Raw genomic sequence first — 19,901 nt, 5'->3', positions numbered from 1 at the left:
CCCATGACATACTTCTGATGGTGCAGAGTGTTCAAGGCCTGGGTGGCCATGCAGAGCCTTTTCCTTAAAGTGCAAAATCCTCACCACAGTGATGTTGGACTTTAGTAACTGCTTGGTTTTCTCACTGCTAGCACAGGTGTTCTCGGGCAGGGCAAACTATACCTTTTCTTTTTTTTTGGACTCTCTTCACGACGTCTGTCTTGGAGCTAGATGGATGTTTGCACTGCAGCTGCAACATATTATTATTATTATTATTATTATTATTATTATTATTATTATTATCATCATAAGTTTCTGTAGTTGGTGTGCGGGTGGCATGCTACTCAGTACAGAAGCTCTTTGGTTGCCAGGTTATGACTGGCACAGATGGACACAGCAGAAGTAGAAACTGAAAGTTCAACAATGTGAATAGTGATGATCAACCTATTATTGTTTTTCATTATGAAGAACAAATTGGAGAATTGTGTAAATAAGTCATTGTGTGCACCCGCGCTCATTTCCTCGTTCTCTTCTTGTTGATGGTGATTCCCGAGTCTGCTTGCGGCCGGCTAGTAACCAGGGGGTGTTCTGTAGGTGGGGACCGCGACACGCAGCGGATATAAGAGCGCCTCAGGTGAGCCGGCTGACAGTGCCGAGAGGGTCCGCAGCACCTCCGAACATGCGTCCCGGGGAGCGGCTCTGCGTCCTGCTCTGGCTGGCGTCTCTGAGCTCGGCGGCTGCAGGTGCGTCTCGGGGGTGCGCGGGGTTACCGTGACGGGAGCGCGCAGGCGCAAACACGGGCAGAGCGGACTTGAGCTGTCATTCCGTAGACTCTCTAAAGTCGCCCCTTCGTTGCGTTAAAGTAATTTGTTGACTGCGGCAGAAGGCGTGAGACAAATAAACACGAAAGTAATTCCGTCAGCGCGTTGAAGACTTGCCCGTTTTCCTGAACAAGCAAAATCTTTAATTCTGGGTGTCCTGAAAGCCCACCCTGAGGTCATTTTAGTAGTTTGGCATTTTGTCCGATTCGCATTGCCGACAGCATCCCAGCGATGAACGCAGGAGCTCCAGCCACAGTGAGGCTCACATCAGGAAGGATTTAGTACAAATAGGAATGTAAGACAAGAGTTAATGAGTTGTGCACACAAAAAAGGCTGCCGCCAGGTGATGACCAATGTTTTCTGGGATTTTCCAGGTAAGAAATACAGATGTTTCGAGGTCAGGCAGTTCTGCCAATGATGCGATGGGCTGCCTGTTGATTTTCACACGCACGCAAGTAAGCGCAGCCTGCTTTAGGAGCACACGGGGATTTCTTCTTTGACGTTTACTTATTTGGCGAACGGAACGCATTTATACCAGGCGACTCGCAACTTCTGACAAACATCTCGTTACATTTCTTTTGTTTTCCACTAGGAGCACAGGGAGGTGAAGTGGCCTGCTCAGCGTCACACAATGTCACTGGCGGAATCTGAACCCACGACACACCGCGACACACCACATTGCCTGCTTCTCTCTCTTTCATCCAACAGCTGATAATAATGTTGCTCTGCTGCACCCCGTCCATTATCACGACTACAGCCGTCCTCAGATCTTTTTTTTAGGTTACCGACCCATGCCTTTCTCCATCTTCCTCTGCTCCTACCTCCTTCCACACTGCTTTTCAGGGCTCTAGTAGGTATTTGTTTACCCTCCATTGTTATTTACATACATAGATGTAAAAGGCACTATATAACAGATAGATGAATGTAAAGGCACTATATAGCTGATAGATAGGCAGACAGAAATACATTTAGAAAGACAGTATATAATAGTATAGAGGGATGGAAAAGGCACTATATAACAATAAGACAAAATGTGCAATATAATAGGTGGATAAATGGAAAAGGCAGCATGTGATAGATGGATATATAGATAGATAGAAAAGGTGCTATATGATGGATGGATGGATAAAGATGGAAAGCACAGTATGATAGAAAGATTGAGAGATGGATAGATAGAAAAGGCGGTATATTACAGATAGACAGAGAGAAAAGTCACTGTCAGAGCCAATCTTAGAAAGTTAAAGTTTTGAGTTAAACTCATATTAATGTTTGCTTAATTTGAATAGAATATAATTTCTTCCATAGTCATAGACAATGGTATTCTCTTTTCCCCCTATAAGTTAGTAAGAAATAGAATCTTCTTGCTATAACTGAGAAACAGTGAGATAATCGATCTAGTTGTGTTTAGAGCAGGTCCCAGTAAGCAGGGACTTGAAAGACCCAACTTAGAAATGGCATAAGCATACAGTTTTCTGACCATTTTGAAATGGTTCAGAAATGTTAAGTAAATAGTCACGATTTAAGATGTAACAAGACTGAGCTTAAAACTGAACTTTTCTTATTATAAATTTTTCCATTTTTTTGCTATTTTAATTTTCTTTTTTGCGTGAACTGTTTTACTTTGAAACTTAACTAAACTTTTAAAAATGAAGATATTTTGTCTGTGGAATCATTTCTGCGCATCAGGCTTTTGTTGAATCCTATTTTTTAAGTTAGAACTGCTGAACTTTGGTAACTTTGGAAAAACGCAGCTACAGTCACTATATGATAGAAAAGGCACTATAATATAGATACTTCATATTTTATCCCCTCATAATTTGACTAATATTCTTTTTGACCAGTTCATCATTGCAACAAGAATTTCCTTCTCTTCTGTCTTCCGCGGACAGTAGCACTCCGATCTGCACCCTTATGCATAAAGGTGCCCCAGTTGTCCTTCAGACCGATGCCATGGCAGAACCATGTTAAGTTTCTTCTCTGAAGTCTTTGATGTGTTGCACTTGCGAACTCGCCCAGGTCTGTTTTCTAATAGATGGTGCCTCCTGGTACGTTGCAATGATGTTCTGGAAACTGTGAAACGCTTTGGAAATTTCCGGATAGCCTCCCCTGAAGATGGGCATCCACCACCATCTGCCTGTGGCCCAGACTTGTGTCTTTGTTTTTTTGGCCTTATGAAATGACTTCTGGCAGCCTGAGGGTGGGTTCGTCAGTAAATTGCATGTATTAAATTTTGAAAATTTTTTACATTTTAATAAAGCATAAAGGGTATTTTATAAACACCATGCACTTATTAGGTTTTGTTTTTCGGGCTGCTAGAAGTTTGATGTGTGACAAATGCCCTACCTGAACCAGTCCGGCTATTTACCTGTTAATGGTTGGAAAAAAGGGAAATCTTTAACATGTGGCAGGTTGGAAGATGAGAACAAGAAAACCGGAGCAGAGTCTGGGTGGTTATGCCTCAAAATCAGGATCACTTTATTGCTAGCATATGAAACATTCCAGAATTGACTTTAGTTACGTACAAAACATGGAATACAAGACATTAGCAACTCAAGACAACACATTTACCTGACACTTCTCGAACCACAATACAAATACAGCAGTTTCTTGAACAAAAACATTGACAAACTTCAATAGTATCCTCAAATAAATAGAAAAAAAAACTATACAAAATAATATAAATATCAAAGAGTACCATTTGAGCAAATATAAAGTACTTACGAACCGACAGAAGGCGCAATTACCAGTTACATGTTGCAAAAAAAAAACAAAACAAAACAACAACAAGTCCTCTTCAAATCACAAAGTGCATTGGCGTGTCACAAGGCTGTCATCATTTAGTCCTGGGAAACTCACAAGTGTCCCTTAAAATGTTCTGTACATGAAAACGTGTGTACTGTGTATGGGTGCTGCTTGTAACCTGTATGGCGCCTACCTCACGTGTTTTAGAGAACCAAAGTGTGATCTTGCTATCTGACTACTTCTTACAGCCACGCCACCCACTTCCAAGGACGCTCATTTCAAAAACTGCTTGTCAGTTCCTGGAATGCTCGCGGTGGTTTATATATTTAGTGTTTCTTATCCCTGCATTTCTAGAATTTAAAAACAGGTCTAACAGGTTCTCTCTCTTGACGGAACTGACATTTGAGATAATGGGTGAATGAAGGCAACAGATTTGGAGGCCAGCTTCACATGCCAACGTGTTTTATCTGCTATATGACCATTGGGCAGAATTTCAGGACCTTCAATGGATGCTCATTGTGACTTTTCTTACCAATGAATTTTCTGAAGATTTTTTTTTTCTAACGATTACAAATTATGAGTTTGGTGGAAAAGAAGCTGAGGTGTAAACAAAAATAAAGCAAATCAAACTCTGAGGATTCCTAAATGTGATATTAGGGCCTTTTCTTATGTATGTTAGGCTTAGCCAGTTTCGTTACATCCTTCAATTACCCAAACTCGTTTTTTCACTGCAAATGAGCTCGGATCTCTTTATGTTCCTCCAAAAGGTTTGGTGTGGCTTGTAGATTGGCGTCACAATTGCTCTGATTACTTTTGGCTACAGTTAGGGTTAGGGGTAGGGTAGAGTTACTCCATTGGAAAGTGGATTTTATAATGTAGTTTAAAAATATTTGGATTATATTACATAGTTTAATTTTAATAACCCATTAGCAAAATTTGTAGCAGCAATGTACAGACAAACCAGGAAGGCTGATGTGTGTTTCCTATGGAATAGAACGAGGTATCAGGATGCCGGAGAGTGACAACGTGTTGCATGTCAATTGGAGATGCGACTAAGAAGTTAGCCACTGTCATCTGTGCACACTCTTAGGATGGGTAGTCTTTGTTCATTCTTTGTAGCTTCTTCTGGGCAGATTTTTAATAAGTATCTGTCCAATTAGGGGTTTTGATCTTCAAGGTATCAAAATCTAACATTGGTTTTACATTCCATGATGAAACGGAAGAGCAGAAACTTTGTAGCGTCTTGCCACAATTCCATATTTATTTTATTACAGCACCTTTTATTGGCTAACTCGGTAGATTATAGCATGCAAGCTTTCAGGACGGCTCAGGCGAGGGTGTAAGGTTTATTGTAATCCACTCCATTTGCTAATGAAAGGATGTCATTTTGCTTCACTTCTTATTGCATCCATAAATGGCTAACGCAGCACGTTGTTCTACTACTGTTGTGGGCACCTTTAGATTTGGAGTGATCGTGTAGCCATCTCTCTCCCAGAACCACTCGAGAATATACGAGGCAAGTGCTGTCGCAGGAATAACGGCACGCAAAGAGCGATGTGTACTTCCCTTTTATATCTGTGTTTTGGATAAACGCAGCATTGATGCACACGTTTCATTCTTATTTAAACTCTCCCTGCTATTCGAAATTGGTTTGTTTTTTGATTTTTGATTGCACCTTGACAATTGCTCTGCTTGAATTCCTTGGTAAAGACCTGATATGAGTGACGTTCCGATCTCCTGATCACTTTTGAGAAAAGCACACAGTCTCGTTGAGGAGTCAGTACACACATGTTGAGTAGCCACTGTAAAGAATGACTAGAAGGAAAGGAGGAGAAACAAAGAATAAGCTTAGGCCAGGCTGAGGTCAATGACCAGAAAAACCAAAACGACAACGTAAAATCAAAAATTGAGACCAGAAACCCTCAGTCCCTGCTCCAGAGGTCCTTTCTGTATCTCCTGGGCAAAAATAAGTGTTATTTGATCAAATAATATGCAGGGTCTTTCATGCTTTCTATTTTTTGTTATCAGATTACCAAGTGAGACACGTCCAGTGGATTACGCCCACAACCGGGGGCACAAATGGAGCCACTAAAATCACCATATTTGGACAAGGTAAATTACGTATATATCATCCTGCACGGATGACTCTGATGTTAAAATGGCTTTCAGCAACAAAAGCGCCTTTTATAAATGGCTGAATCTCATAAAAGGGCTAATGTTTTCTCAACACCTTCTGGGCTGTGATGTGATTGTGACTCTCAGGGTTTCTCAGTAGCTTTTCTCAAACAGTATGTCTTCCACTTCTCTTCTCACCTGTGTTTTCCATTGTTGATTAACCTCTCTTTGATGGAAAGTCGGGCGGCACGGTGGCGCAGTGGTAGCGCTGCTGCCTCGCAGTTAGGAGACCTGGGTTCGCTTCCCGGGTCCTCCGTGCGTGGAGTTTGCATGTTCTCCCCGTGTCTGCGTGGGTTTCCTCCCACAGTCCAAAGACATGCAGGTTAGGTGGATTGGCGATTCTAAATTGGCCCTAGTGTGTGCTTGGTGTGTGGATGTGTTTGTGTGTGTCCTGCGGTGGGTTGGCACCCTGCCCGGGATTGGTTCCTGCCTTGTGCCCTGTGTTGGCTGGGATTGGCTCCAGCGGACCCCCGTGACCCTGTGTTCGGATTCAGCGGGTTGGAAAATGGATGGATGGATGGATGATGGAAAGTCACATCTTTCTCAAGTACAATGCTGCCAGGGTAGCCCCCATTACCAAAAGATCCCCAATATGTTTGGATGGATCCTTACAATCTCCCTGCTTAAATGCTATCAAATGGAATACGCGATTATTGTCCCAGTGAAGCTGTCAAATAAAACTTGAAACGCTCATCTCAGTCACTGAAATGATGGACAGATAGAAGCCTTCTTTTGTAATGCTGCATGTTGTGCTCTTTTGCCAGGATTCGCTCAGGCCAACCAGTTTAACTATGGCCCAGGAAAAGAGAACCTTGGGAACAGCATCCAGATGGTTTCAAACACACGAACGATCCCCTGTGATGTGGTAAAACAAGAGAGTTACTCGAAGCAAATCATGTGTTACACCAGGTAACTCGCCAGCCAAGCCTGTGCTCTCACCATTTGAGGAAAAAAAACTACAAGAATTACAAAAAGCAAAAAGAAAACACCATTTGAAATATTACATAGGCATAGACCCCAAAAGGTGTTAGGTACTAATAATGTTATGAATGTTTTTAAAAAACACCCCAGAGGATGAGAGTACAGTATAAAAGACTGAAGAGAAGAGCCTCTGGGCTGACTAACAGAGAGCAGCTCGGCAGATTGAGGGGCACGGATGTCCAAGCTAAGAGGGGGGACTGAAGGAGTTGAATGTTTATGGGTAACTAAACAGAACACAGAGAAGTGTTTACAATCATGAGGGGAATTTGGACTGTGCATCCCATAAATAATAAACTCTGCAACAGGAACACAGAGACATGATTGGAAAAAAAAAGATTTCACAAAAAAGTTAGAAAGGATCCAAATGTCAGTTCATCTGTTCAGTGGATTCAGTGTTCTGACTCCTTCACTTAATAGACACTTTATTGCGTTGTAGGATTAAGTTGAAATGAGTACATTTGCCATTTGTTTTTCCTTTAAATGCAGTTTTGGTCAAATCCAAGTGGGCTAACCACTCGACCAGTAACGCCTGAGTGCTGGGGTGTTACTGAGATGGCTGTCCTTCCCAAAGGTTCTCCCATCTCAGCAGAGGACTTCTGAAGCTCTGTTAGAGTTACCACTAGGTACTTGATCACCTCCCTCACCAAGGGCCCTTCTTCCCTGGTCACTCAGTCTGTCACTATCGACAGCTCTAGGAAAAGTCCTGGTGGTTCTGAAGTTCTTTCAATTAACAATTATTGAGCCTACTGTGCTCCTGGGAACAATCAAAGCTTTAGAAATGGTTTGATGTCCTTGTCCTCACTTATGCCTCACCACAAATTGGTCACATAGGTCTACAGAGAATCCCCTTGAACTTCATGGCTTGGGGTTTATCCTGACATGCAATGTGAGTTATAGGACCTTCTATGCACAAACTCACGTGTGTCTTTCCAAACGATGTCCACTCACTTTGTCACAGATGGACTTTGATCAACTTCTCGACACACCTCAGGGACAATTAAAGCACACAGCAGGCAACCTGAGCACAATTTAGAAGGCCCGCTGCAAAGGGTCTGAATACTACTGGGAAAGAGAGATGTTGGTTTTAGATTCTTAATAAATTTGCAAACCTTTTTGAAAAACGTGTTGTCACTTTGTCATTATGGGTTACTGAGTGCAGATTGAGGGGCACAAAGGGAAAATACAGTCCAACACAACCCAATAAAGTGCAGAAAGTGAAGAGGCCCATAGACTTTCTGAATCCACTGTACGCATTCTCTAAAAGACAAAGCTCTTGTGGCTTGAAAGAAGAGTATCAGATAAACAAATCCTATAAAATCCGAAGTCTTCAGTCACATCTTCACAAGTTCTGAAACACCACATCGTTCTTTTCCGGCTTTTACTGATTTCTGCCTTTTTTTGAATTGCTGTTTTTTTAGGAGCATGCCTGAGGATAACTACATGGTACAAGTCAGTGTGGACGGAGAGCTGATTTCAGACTTCAGTTCATGGTTTTATGTAAGTGTTGCACGCGCGTGTCTTCCTTTAGGAGTTTGTTACATCTGAATGACAAAGCAGACATGCAGAATGAGAGCTGAACCTTCACTTTGTCAAACATGTAACATTTCCTGCTGCTAAATAATTCAAAGAACCCAACAATCTGGCATATTGGCACTCGTGTAGCTCCTCTCCAAAAACAGATTCCTGCCAGTTAGGCCAAAGCACGTTCACAAAAGGAGGGTTTTATGGAACAATCCAGAAGAATTTGATTTTTTTACTATTTAATGTTCTGATTCTAGAGTGGTGACACATACAGACATTTTTTTTATCAACAATCTTTTATTTAGCACTCTGTGCTACCATTTTGTTTGTACTTTTCTTTCATAGTTGCCAGGCTTTGTTGTTTTTTATTTGTCAGGGAGTATTTTTAATTGTAATATTTTGAATGGAAGGAGTTTCGTGTTATTTAATGTTACATTTTGAACGTCTCCATGAGGACATTTTCATTCTCTTGTGAACGGTGTGTGATCCTCATCAACACGAAAATGTCACATTATGCCAAACGTAAACTGAAGCACGAAAAAGGAATAAAAGCCGTTGGGAGAAGAAACATCGAAATAGCTGCTATTGAGATATGCAAATGTGGGCTTCAATTGAAATGTTTAAAGTCTAAATATTGTCAATTTGTCATTTGTCACCCTCTGATGGAGGTCCATAGAAGACTAGAAGTAGTTCAAAAATCAAAAAGCACATCTCATTGATAATCACTGAATTTGAATATGAATAGCTGGTACATGAAAACTTTAAAAGTGTAACTTTGTAACCCCGGACCTTTTCTTTGCTATGTTTTCCAGTCCAGAAGTTCTCAGACTCCAGTGGTTCAGACCATCACACCTTTAACCGGATTTCCAGGTTTGGATTTCAGAACACACTTTATCATTTTTAATGAGTTTTCTGGGTCTGGGGAATCCTTTAATTCAGAGTTGATGTTGTTCAGGTTTAGCCTGGAGTTCTGTTTTTAAATATTTTCTTATCGCATTTGCCTTTTCTTTGTGTTTAGGTCATGTTTTTTTATTCATATTGTGTTTAGGTATCATTTTGTAAAAGATCAATCAGGGGCTCCTTAAATTAGTGGCCGAGGAGGCGGGGCCACCTGATGATGAAGTAGTCAAGGGGTGTGGCCCGAGCTGTATGGGCCCATTCACAGCTAAGCATACTTAGCGCCAGACCAGAACACTCCCAACAGGCACCTGCCACTGTTTTCAAAGACACAAGTCACACTTGAGCATTTTAGCAGCAGAGCAGTTCAGAGAACTCATTTTTGGCCAAACGTTTGCTCCATCGAAATCAACAGTACCGTTCAGATAAAACACAGGGTAAAAAAAACTGAAGAGCGTTCTGGAAGCCTTTTTATCAGGAAGCCACTTAATGGATGGAGCAGTGTCGTCCTGTATGTGTGTGCCTCAGTCTTGTAGTTGACAGCTCCTGAAGGATGGATTAGGGTACGCAGCTTGCAATCGAGTGACAAGAATTCAACGAAATGTTTAGCTATATACTTCATTTTAATCAGGTTAAAGTTTAGTGCGGATGTTTTAACAAACAGGCAGGGTGGTAAGCACAGAGCTCTTCCTCACAGCGCCATGCGCCCGTGTGTGTGCCCATACATTTCTGGGTTGATCAGTGTTATTGAGCGTGTTCAACTGATTGGATATTTCTACCTGTTTTAGCACTGAATATCTAAAATGTGTCAGTGATACTTCTCAAATGAGGAAAATATGTTTTGTCCTTCTCTGAAGGAAACCACATCCATCCCCAATCCGAGCCTCTGGTTGAACAGTGTGCCACCAGTTCCAAAATATCTTTAGCAAATAGCTGAATTAAAACTAAACAGTTACTTTCCATTACCGATTGACACACAGCACACTCTTCTGTGCAACTGAGCCCTGGAAATACTGGGCACAGCACATTTGCTTCTTGCCTGCTCCCAATAATCTGGTGGCCAGCGTGGCATTCAAAGCCAAGAGCACTGACTGCTGTGCCAAGCTCCTCTATGAATTGAACAGACTGACTGCGTGTACTTGTGCTTCTTTTACAGGGACACTGATTACAATAAGAGCGATGATGTTTACAGATGTATATGGCGGCACTTCTCTAAATTCCAATGGCAACTCTGCCAAGATTTCAAGGTGATAATTCATTGAGCGTTTTCTTTTTCCTCCTTACTTTCCTTTTCTATTACCTTGAGTTGTAAGTGCTGATCTTCTTCTGCTTTTAGACTTGATTGTGTGTCTGTATTTATATTTGACTCAAATAAACAGACTGAACAGTGACGTAGTGACTGATCAGCTCCTCCTGGCGTCCATTTGTTTTCTTACTGGTGGTTCCCTGACGTTTGGCTTTAGGCAGTTTGAAGTTCCACTACTTGCAAATGAATGTGTGAATTTCTCAGATTCTGAGTTTGTAGAAATCAAATGTAAACTCAGATTCTGAGTCCAGCTAAGTACAAGCTCATAGTCAAAAATGCTGGGTAACAAACCTTTTCAATGGTTTTACTTCATTAAAAATCATTGCCGATTATTAGCGTTGATCACTGAAATTCACCAAAGTGTTCTGTGCAGCAAATTTTGTGACTTGTTTTTCAACAAATGTTTTTTTCCCCAGTGCCCCATGATACTTTGCGAGGACAACGTAACATCACAGAGGTGTAGCAGCCATATTGGATGGGGATGTCACTGCTCACTCACTCTGTGCCGCCTGATTTGTATTACAAATGCGAAGAAGTTCCATGTAAGCGCACTGTAAGCGTAGTCCAACTCACACTTCACGGTGCTGCCAGATCTTCTCTGGGCATGCATGAATTCATTTATTGTGTCTACATTGTGGTCAAGAAGGATAGTGCAAACCCTTCAAATAAATGTTGTTGCGCAAACCCGGATATCCCCGTATAATTCAGTCCAAGACAATATAACGAAAAGGGCCGCTATGTACAAGTTACAAACTAAAAAGCAAGATAAGAAAGCCATCAGGCTAAAATAACGAAAGTCCTTTGTCTCTCTCTTTCTATCTCTATCTCAGCTTTATAGGCAGGGAACCCTCACTGGGCGTCTTTGGTCTGCAAAGGGAAGAAAAGAGGAGAAGGTTAGCGCGGGTGCCCCCTCATTGGTGGGAATACCTGCTCCAAATGAGCCACAGACGCGCATACGTGACAACATGTATACATAATGTCACTTCCTTATCAAGCAGGCAGGAGACACCCAGAGGGATTGTGGATTTGGAGTTTCATTTTATCTCAAAGAGTCACGGTGGTGCAGTTGGTGCTGTTGCCTCACAGCTCAGGTCATGTTTTTGTCCACAATAATGGAGCAGTACAGTTGACAGATGTTTCCCAGGCCCATATGGACAATATAAAGACCCTTGAATCCACTCAAAACTAGTTCAGTTTCTCCTTCCCCTTAATGAATTTGACTGAGCTCACTAAAATTCCCCAAAATTTCTGCATTTTCTCAAAACTTGAGGCAAAGAGACTTCAGCTGTTTGTCTAAGCCAGCCGCAGAGCAAATTTTCAGGTTAAAATATCTCGCGCAAGGTCACTAGCGAACCCAGCAAATGTGCTGCAAAAAACACTTTGGCAAATTTAGCCAATCGACATTTTAAGGATGCCCGTGCCAGGGCTGTGCCACAGTGGCCAACATCATCTTTACCAAAAAGTGCAACATTTCCTATATTGTTCTTTGATTTAAAATTAAATTCTGGCGCAAACCCATTTTGTCTCCTTGCATGCTGCTATTGCTCATCAGCCAATGAGAGTGCTGGATTTTCTGTTTCAGAGTCTACATTGGAGGAATGACATGTGACCTTCTGTACCCGAACTCTGACAAACGGTACGATGTTTTGTGATTGGCTTTGAATTTCACTTTTCTGGCGTTGCGTGGCTCAGGTAACCCGTCTGAATGATCTCATTGTCGTTGTCCCACAGATATGGAATTTCTCTGGACTACCAGTGGAGCCAATGGGGCACAATGACTTGCAGAATAACAGGAACTTATGTGGGTAAGAAACAGCAGAATGAGGATCTAATGCTCCACACTCAAGTATCATGAAAACGTCAACTTCCATAGGGCCTGCTTACATTTTCTGCTAAAGCTTTATAACTTACTTGTGAGGCCTTATCTGGACTACTGGGTGCAGTTTTGATCTTCAAATTACAAAACGAATAAATAAATAAAAAATACAGAATACAAAATTTTATACAAAAAATCGGGAGTGGTCTCCCCTCGACTTTCTCAGATACGCAGATATGGAGATGGACATTTAAAGGGTAAACCACAAGACAATGATTATTTTTTTATATTATGTAAATTAAAGAACCATCAACAGCAAGTCAAATCAAATGAATAATATATTGAACAATTATAATAAAAGTAAAGTGGAACAAATTGGACTCTGCAGCTGCATGAATAAACAGTAAACTTAGTGGAAATAACCCAAAAGTTGATAGAAATCTACATTTTATACCTCATACTTGTATGCAAAATTTGATTGACCTGAGTGAAAGCAAAGTTGAGTTATCGTGTTTACACAGACAGACAGACACACAGACATAATTCCAAATATGGTATTTTCAGATGCAGGGAGGTCTAAAACGTTGAGATTTATCGAAATCTTGAAAATCACATCTTTGGACAATTCCAGTACTTTCCCTACAAGAAAATAAATTGGGATCATGGAGGTCGAAAACGTCGACATTCATAAAAATCTCAACATGGCATCTTGGGACGATTCCAAAGCTTTCCCTATACTTTGCATACGAGAAATTAAAAATGATTTCAGTATTAGCACCTTAGACTGTATACATATTCCAGCAGAATAGCCTCCCTGATAATTAATACTGTGAATCAATATGTGTTGCTTATTCACAAAAACCAAATGATTAGTGAAAAACAATGAGTCCACTCTAGTGGCCCAGTGACTTCAATGTCAAACTGACCCTTTGTGGACATGTGTACGACTTCAGGTGAAAAATGGGAAAGTTAGGAATTTTTTAGCCTATAAGCCTTCAAAAGGTGACATCTTTTATGTGATCATTAAATTGACAAATTCAAAGAAACTCTGATACTGTAGCGGTAAAGCATCACGCTTAGCTCCTCAACGTAAAGCCACTACAATAACATCTTCTGTGTTCACAGGCCACCAAAATGTCAGCTTCATTGTAGATGGTCCATATGGGAGGTAAGCTCTGTTTTATGATTTCATCTAAATGATTTTTGAGAAAGATACAGTGGTCAGTGTCAGGTTGGTCGGTCGGTCTATCTATCTATCTATCTATCTATCTATCTATCTATCTATCTATCTATCTATCTATCTATCTATCTATCTATCTATCTATCTATCTATCTATCTATCTATCTATCTATCTATCTATCTATCTATCTATCTATCTATCTATCTATCTATCTATCTATCTATCTAAACACATCTGTCTTCCTTACCTTGAAAATTCTGACCTTCTTCCTTCAAAACTTCTATTCTCCTGACCTCAAAACTTTTGTCTTCTTTTCCTTTCAGCCTTCTGTTCTCCTCATCTGAAATGCCCACCTTTCTGATTCAGTTATGTGAATATGAAACAAAGGGCAGCACAACTCCAGATTAAGTTCTCCAAAGGTACCAGTAACCCATATCTTTCTTCAATGGGCCTACCATACAACCCCCTGTACTAACATTTGTAGGCCCTTCCCTGTTGTCACTATGGATTCCTTTCTCTCTTTGTCCTGGAGGTCTGGGACAGACCAGCCTGGTTACACCCCTGCCCTGGCAACTCTTTGTCACTCAGGTACCCCCATCAAAAATGACCAAATAAATAATACAGCATATAAAGTCATATAACTAAACCATCAGGCCTGAATTGATTATCACAAGAAGGCCTCCACACTTTGTTTGAATTCCATGAGGCGGCTAAACGGCCCAGCAGGCCACTGACGTTACACACCTGTGAGTGTTTGTTGCCTCGTGTTCAGTGCTACCTTGGGGTGTTTTGGTGGTACAATGTGCTCGTGTTGTATTCCAGTTGCAGACTTATGCCATGTTAACAATTTCCCACTTTCAGGAGTGTATCAGACATGGGCACCTACTTTGTTTCATCTGCAAATAAACTGGCGATGCTTCAGACATGTGCAGGTAAGGAAAGCTGCCAACTGATAAAGTGCAGGATTCTTCTGAATTAATGGATGTGTAAACCTCTCATTCTGTTCACGTCTGCTTCTTAGCTCTTTTTTTTCCCTCTCAAATTCCCTGAATAAAATGAAAGCATTGCCATTTTTTGCGTTTTTTATTTTCTGGCCTGGGTTACCGCAGCCCTAAATGGGACCTTCTCATTGTCTATAATCTTGTCCTCCTAGTGGTCACCAGCATATCACCATCAGTCGGAAGCTCAGAAGGAGGCGCTATACTTACCATAAGCGGCCAGTACTTTGATCAGACGGACGCCCCTGCCAGAGTGTTAGTCGGAGGTGAGTGTCGGTGTTTCAATGTCGTTCATTTATTGATTTCACTTCAAATGATATTCTGTACTGAAGGGCCGTTCTGGAATGTACTGCCAGGGTGGACATTTGAAATTTTGGTTTGGGTCTATTTTTCTTCTGAAGGAATGTTGACCTTGTGAATCTAATAAAATCAATCAAAGCCTAGGAGGTGACATGAGGTTATGAAGGATGTGACCAGTAGGGGGAGAACCACAGCACCCCAATCTCAACCTCACAACCTTTTATTAAGCAGAGATCCTTTACAGACTTTGTCTTCATTCACATGGCACAGTACAGCACCAGAGTATTCTTCTTGTCCCCTGAGTCCTTCAAGGTGTCAGTTGTCCAGCTCCTCTCCTGACTACAACTCACCCGGATGAGGCAGAGCTGCTTCCTTTATCCAAGACCTGGAAGCACTTCTGGTACCACAACACCACAACACAGAAGCACTTCCAGGTCAGGCAGAAATCCCATGGAGTAGGGACCATTAATCCCTGCAGTGGATCCTGGTAGCACCCGTGGAACCCAACAGGGCTGCCCCATGGGATTAGAGTTCCCAATATGCCCTGCAGGTATTCATACGAGTGCCACAACCCAGGGAAGCTGCCCTCTTGGGTCGAGGATGAAATGACCCAGGTAGTTTGCCACCCCCGTCCCTCCCACCAGTTAAGGATCCTTGATGAAGTCCTCCCAGGATCCCAGCATATCCACTTCTGTGCGTCACCTGGATGCAGCAGAGACCACCCTGCCTATTCACTGGGTTGACCTCCTGGTAGGCAAAGATTCTTGAACCATCAACGCCAGCCCATGCTTGCTGTCCATTAACGGAATAAAATACCCGAGATGAATGCTTCATTTTAAAATTTTGTAGCTGATCAATGAGATTAAAAGAAAAAGAAAGATAATAGATAAAAGAAAGTCAGAATTAGGTGAAAGGAAATTGGAACTTTTTTTAAAAATCAGCCTCTTAAATTTTCAACAGAATAATTCAAACATTGTAAATATGTCTGTTAAATTATATCCAAAATACACAAACATTCCCTTTGTAAATTAGGCCCTCCATTACCATGGACTGATGTTAAATGAAGTGTGCAATGGCCGCCACTTCCACTGGATTATTAAGGTTTTTTTTCCCATAAAGAGTCTCTGTGTTCTCCACAGGTCAGAATTGTCCCATCCTCAGCGTATCTGACAAGCAGATCACCTGCCGAAGCCCCGCTCAGCCGAATGACAACAGGACCGTCTTTGCAGGTGAGTCTCCTCGGCATTCCCTGTCCACCATCGGCCTTTTATTGTCATTTTCAGTTGAATTTTCATTACATGTCATCAGCACCTCGCACCCCTCATAATTAATGCGGCACAACTCAAGAAGCAGTTAGGCAGTGGATTTGGTGTAATGACGCGAAGTAAACGCTGTGTCCACCATCTTTATTTTAATGCCCTTTTTGTTAATTTTGTGTTTTTGCTAATCAAGCTTGTCACATTTAGATTTGGACCAAGTTTTGTCAATTTTTAACATGTAGTCAAGGGGCATTAAGCTTGAACTGTTTAACACTAGAATTACCAGAGCCTACGAAAAAACTCGTAGATCCGGCCCACCTTAAATCGCTTCTTAAAACCTTTCTCACCTCTCCGCCAGCGTCTTTTGTCATCTAAATGTACTGATAAAGACAAGCTGCCAGCAGCCGGCTATTCCATCCCCCCACCGACTTGCATCTCCCAGCTCATGCCTTGATTGATTATCTGGGAGTGAAGTGGAGTTTTAGAGAGGAAATAATAGATTGTTATTTGGAACACACGCATTTCATATGTGTTGCATTTCTACAGTAATCTGTGTAAACACATTGTTAAAACAGAAACGTTTTTTATATTCTAGTAGCAAATGACAAAATGTAGGCATAAACTATATAATGTATGAAGCCTGAAGTCCAAATATCAAAGAAACACTTTCACAAAAGGTACAAAAAAAAGCCACCGCCAAAAAAAGGCGCCTTAGTGTGCGACATTGACATACTTTACTATCGTTTCTTCCGTGGCGCAACAGTATCAGTTGCTGACTAGGAATCAGAAGGTCATGAGTTCAATCCTGCATGACTCCCTTTTGAGAAGTGTTCTTATTTTCACTATTTTAGAATAAAAAGATACATTTGATTTCAGTCTGTAACAGCCGGTGTAATTTATGATATTTGTAAAGGTTAGCTTTGTTTATTTTTTTTTAAATTCACTTTTCATTGTCTCAGTCGCGTTCAGGATCCTTCCCTACTACCCCCTCTCCCCCCATCTAACACTGCTGTTTTCACATAAAGTGAATATATAGCGCTATAAAATAAAGCGCTATAGTTCTGCAGTGTATCACGATACATACGACCACGTGTTTTTTTCCCCCAATATTGCCAGTCCCCATGTGTTGCTGTATGCTGTTTCTTTTGTACTCCAGGACATGCAGAGGAAAGCATAGTAAAGAGCAGTAACTTCAGCGTTATATGCAATCATCAGACACTCCCCATCTGACACTGCTGTTTTCACATAAAGACGCGCTATAGTTCTGCATAACAAAACAAGTGCACTTTTATTCAAGACTATAACCAAAGCAAAAAGAAAGCAAGTTACAGTAGGCAGTTGATATGACAGCTTGCGTGGTGCAATGCTAAGAACTGCTGATTTCCATTCTGTGCTATATAACTGTTAACATTTGAATCTAATGATTGCATATAGCGCTGTCTTATTCAGTGTGTGCAAGAACATGCAGGTGGCCAGTTGCTGCGTGCTACTACGCACATTTTAAAAAAAGAAAGAGACAAATATATGTGACGTTTTGAAGAAATCATTTTATGATGCGAATAGTACAAATCAGAAAACATCGTCGAAGTAATGCAATATTATTTGAAAACGAACAGTGTCAGGCTGGGTGTGAAGTTATACTGGTGCTGTTTGAGTCAGATCAGAAGCTGAATAAGCTGAACAAGCTCCTGTTCTGACTCTAAGTAAAAAAGCATGAATTAATCAACAGAAATAACCGCGATTGACATTTTAAACTAAATGATTTACAGTGCATACCAATTTATAAATTTAATGTCCGTTTGAGGAAAAAAAACACTTTCTCCAAAGCTGGGAATCGAACTCAGGTCTCTGTAACATGGTAGGGCAGCTGTGCTCCAAGTCAGCAAACCGTAGCATTCAGCCACAGAAGGTGTCCTTGAACCTTTTGTGAAAGTGTTTATTTGATGTTTGGACTTCAAGCTTCACAGATTCTATAGTTTATGCCTACATTTTGTAACATTTATTACTAAAATATGAAAAAGTTTCTGTTTTAGCAATGTGTTTGCACAGATTACTGTAGAAACGGAACATGCATGAAATGCATGTGTTCCAAATAACGATCTATTATTTCCATTCTAAAACTCCAGCAGTTCAGTCACTCCCAGATAATCACCCAGATAAGTGTTAACGCACTGGTGAGACCACATCTGGAGTCCTGTGCGTCAACTCTGATCACCGCGCTACAAGAAAGACACAGCAGCACATGAAGCTGTGCACAGGAGAGCAACCAGAGAGCATCCCAGGACTTGAGGACACGTCGCACTCTGACAGACTCGGAGATGTTTAGTCTCGCGCAGGGGAGACCACATGGGGACCTCATCAGGGTCTTCAGTGTTCTCAAAGCCATTGATAAAAGAGATGCTGTTGAATCTTTTCAACAAAATGGTGAATTGCATACTCGAGGACACCTAGTGGAGACTAAGGGAAAGAGCATTTAGGACTGAAGCCAGGAAGCACTCCTTTACTCAGAGAGTTGTGGGAATCAGGAACAAACTACCGAGTCACAGTTGAAGCAGAATCCTTGTCAATGTTTTGGAAGAATCTGTGACATCAGGACAGATGAGCTATTAGCTAAATATAAGAGTGTATCCAACAGAGGGCGTTAGCTCCCTGGGAATGAGCGTGTTACATAACCTGAATCTATATAGATATGCTATAAAAAGGCAGCAAGAAATCACACAGGAGTAATAACTTAGCTTTGTTTAATGATGGCTTATGCTGCATAACAGACGAAGAAAGCCGTTGGCAAGAACCTAGTGACCTGAGTCTGCCATTTATGCTGCTGCATTGGAAGGATTTTCAGGATCAGATGACGTTATCTTCAGCTTCAAAGGTGTGCCGGGAAAAGTTCCAAGGCTTTATACTCTTTCAACATGTGCAGGCCACCACTTAGGTGAATCAGGCCATTACAAACAAGGCACAGAGGAGACAGTTTCATGCTGACTTTGACACACAGATATAGTACACAATGGTCCTCAGTGTGGCTGCCCAGTTCCCAGTTGTGTCTATCTGTCTTGTCTTCTAATGCCTGCCTAGCAGTTCCAATATGGTGAATCCCTGTGCTAAATCGGGCTCTGTGTCAACTGTGCATGTGAGTAGAAAAAGGCAGATTTATAAGATAGAGAGTACAGTGACATATTAAACTTATACACGTATAACAACGAGCTTGATGGACTGAAGGGTCTCCTCTTGTTCTTATGAGAGATGATAAGAAAATGAGTAAAATTAACAAGGAAAGACAGAGGAAACGTGTGGGGTTGGCAGAGAGCAGGGGGAACCAACTGATAAGAACAAAACTGAGCGCAAGGAGCAAAGGTCCTAAGACTGTGTCTTCTTGGGGTGAGATCAGTGGATTTTCTTGGGTTCCCCTGAATGAATACTGAGAAAGGGAGATGTTTCCAGCTGCAGTCAGGACAGTTTTAGGCCTCCGACAGATCCAAGGACTTCAGACACTGTGAGGCCCACAACCTCCTTGTGATAAACACGGCGGCGTTTATTTTTACCCCTTGTATAACTGTACAATGAAATGATTTACTAACTGGATTCAGTAGACATTTTAATGCAAGGTGTTGCTTTACCTTGAAAATTGATTAATGTAATATTTCCACACAAAAAAGTTCTGTTGACTTTTGAAAAAATAAATATATATTTTGTCACAAGAACGACCATGAGACATCAAGAAGGTTTGGGGCAGCCACCCATTTAATCCATTACTGCTGCAAAAGAGATCAAAATTGGCATACATGTTCATTCAACCGAGTCCAAAACAGAACTGACTTCTTCAGACAGTATGGCGGCTTTAAAAGGCCAGCTCAGGAAGTGACGTCATCAGCCCCGGAACCGGAAGGAACGTCATTGGCTGCCCCAGAGCCGGGCGGGATTTCCC

The 19,901-nt window shown here is 41.4% G+C and overlaps 1 protein-coding gene across 1 annotated transcript in view; it reads left to right on the top strand.

Moving 5' to 3' along the window:
- Positions 1–626: 626 nt before the first annotated feature.
- LOC114641885 (fibrocystin-L-like) overlaps positions 627–19,901 on the top strand; it is a 169,815-nt gene continuing 150,540 nt past the window's right edge. Inside the window, exons 1-12 of the mRNA XM_051935585.1 lie at positions 627–722; positions 5,571–5,654; positions 6,482–6,626; positions 8,117–8,195; positions 9,032–9,089; positions 10,273–10,363; positions 12,005–12,058; positions 12,154–12,227; positions 13,364–13,406; positions 14,281–14,351; positions 14,573–14,683; positions 15,857–15,946. Coding sequence (XP_051791545.1) covers positions 659–722; positions 5,571–5,654; positions 6,482–6,626; positions 8,117–8,195; positions 9,032–9,089; positions 10,273–10,363; positions 12,005–12,058; positions 12,154–12,227; positions 13,364–13,406; positions 14,281–14,351; positions 14,573–14,683; positions 15,857–15,946 — 964 coding nt within the window. The 5' untranslated portion in view covers positions 627–658. The remainder of the gene's footprint in view (positions 723–5,570; positions 5,655–6,481; positions 6,627–8,116; positions 8,196–9,031; positions 9,090–10,272; positions 10,364–12,004; positions 12,059–12,153; positions 12,228–13,363; positions 13,407–14,280; positions 14,352–14,572; positions 14,684–15,856; positions 15,947–19,901) is intronic.

This window comes from Erpetoichthys calabaricus, chromosome 13 (genome assembly GCF_900747795.2).
Source record: "Erpetoichthys calabaricus chromosome 13, fErpCal1.3, whole genome shotgun sequence".
Classification (NCBI taxonomy): Eukaryota; Metazoa; Chordata; class Cladistia; order Polypteriformes; family Polypteridae; genus Erpetoichthys; species Erpetoichthys calabaricus.
Note: the sequence above shows the minus strand (reverse complement) of the source record. Positions and strands in the feature narration are given on the sequence as shown.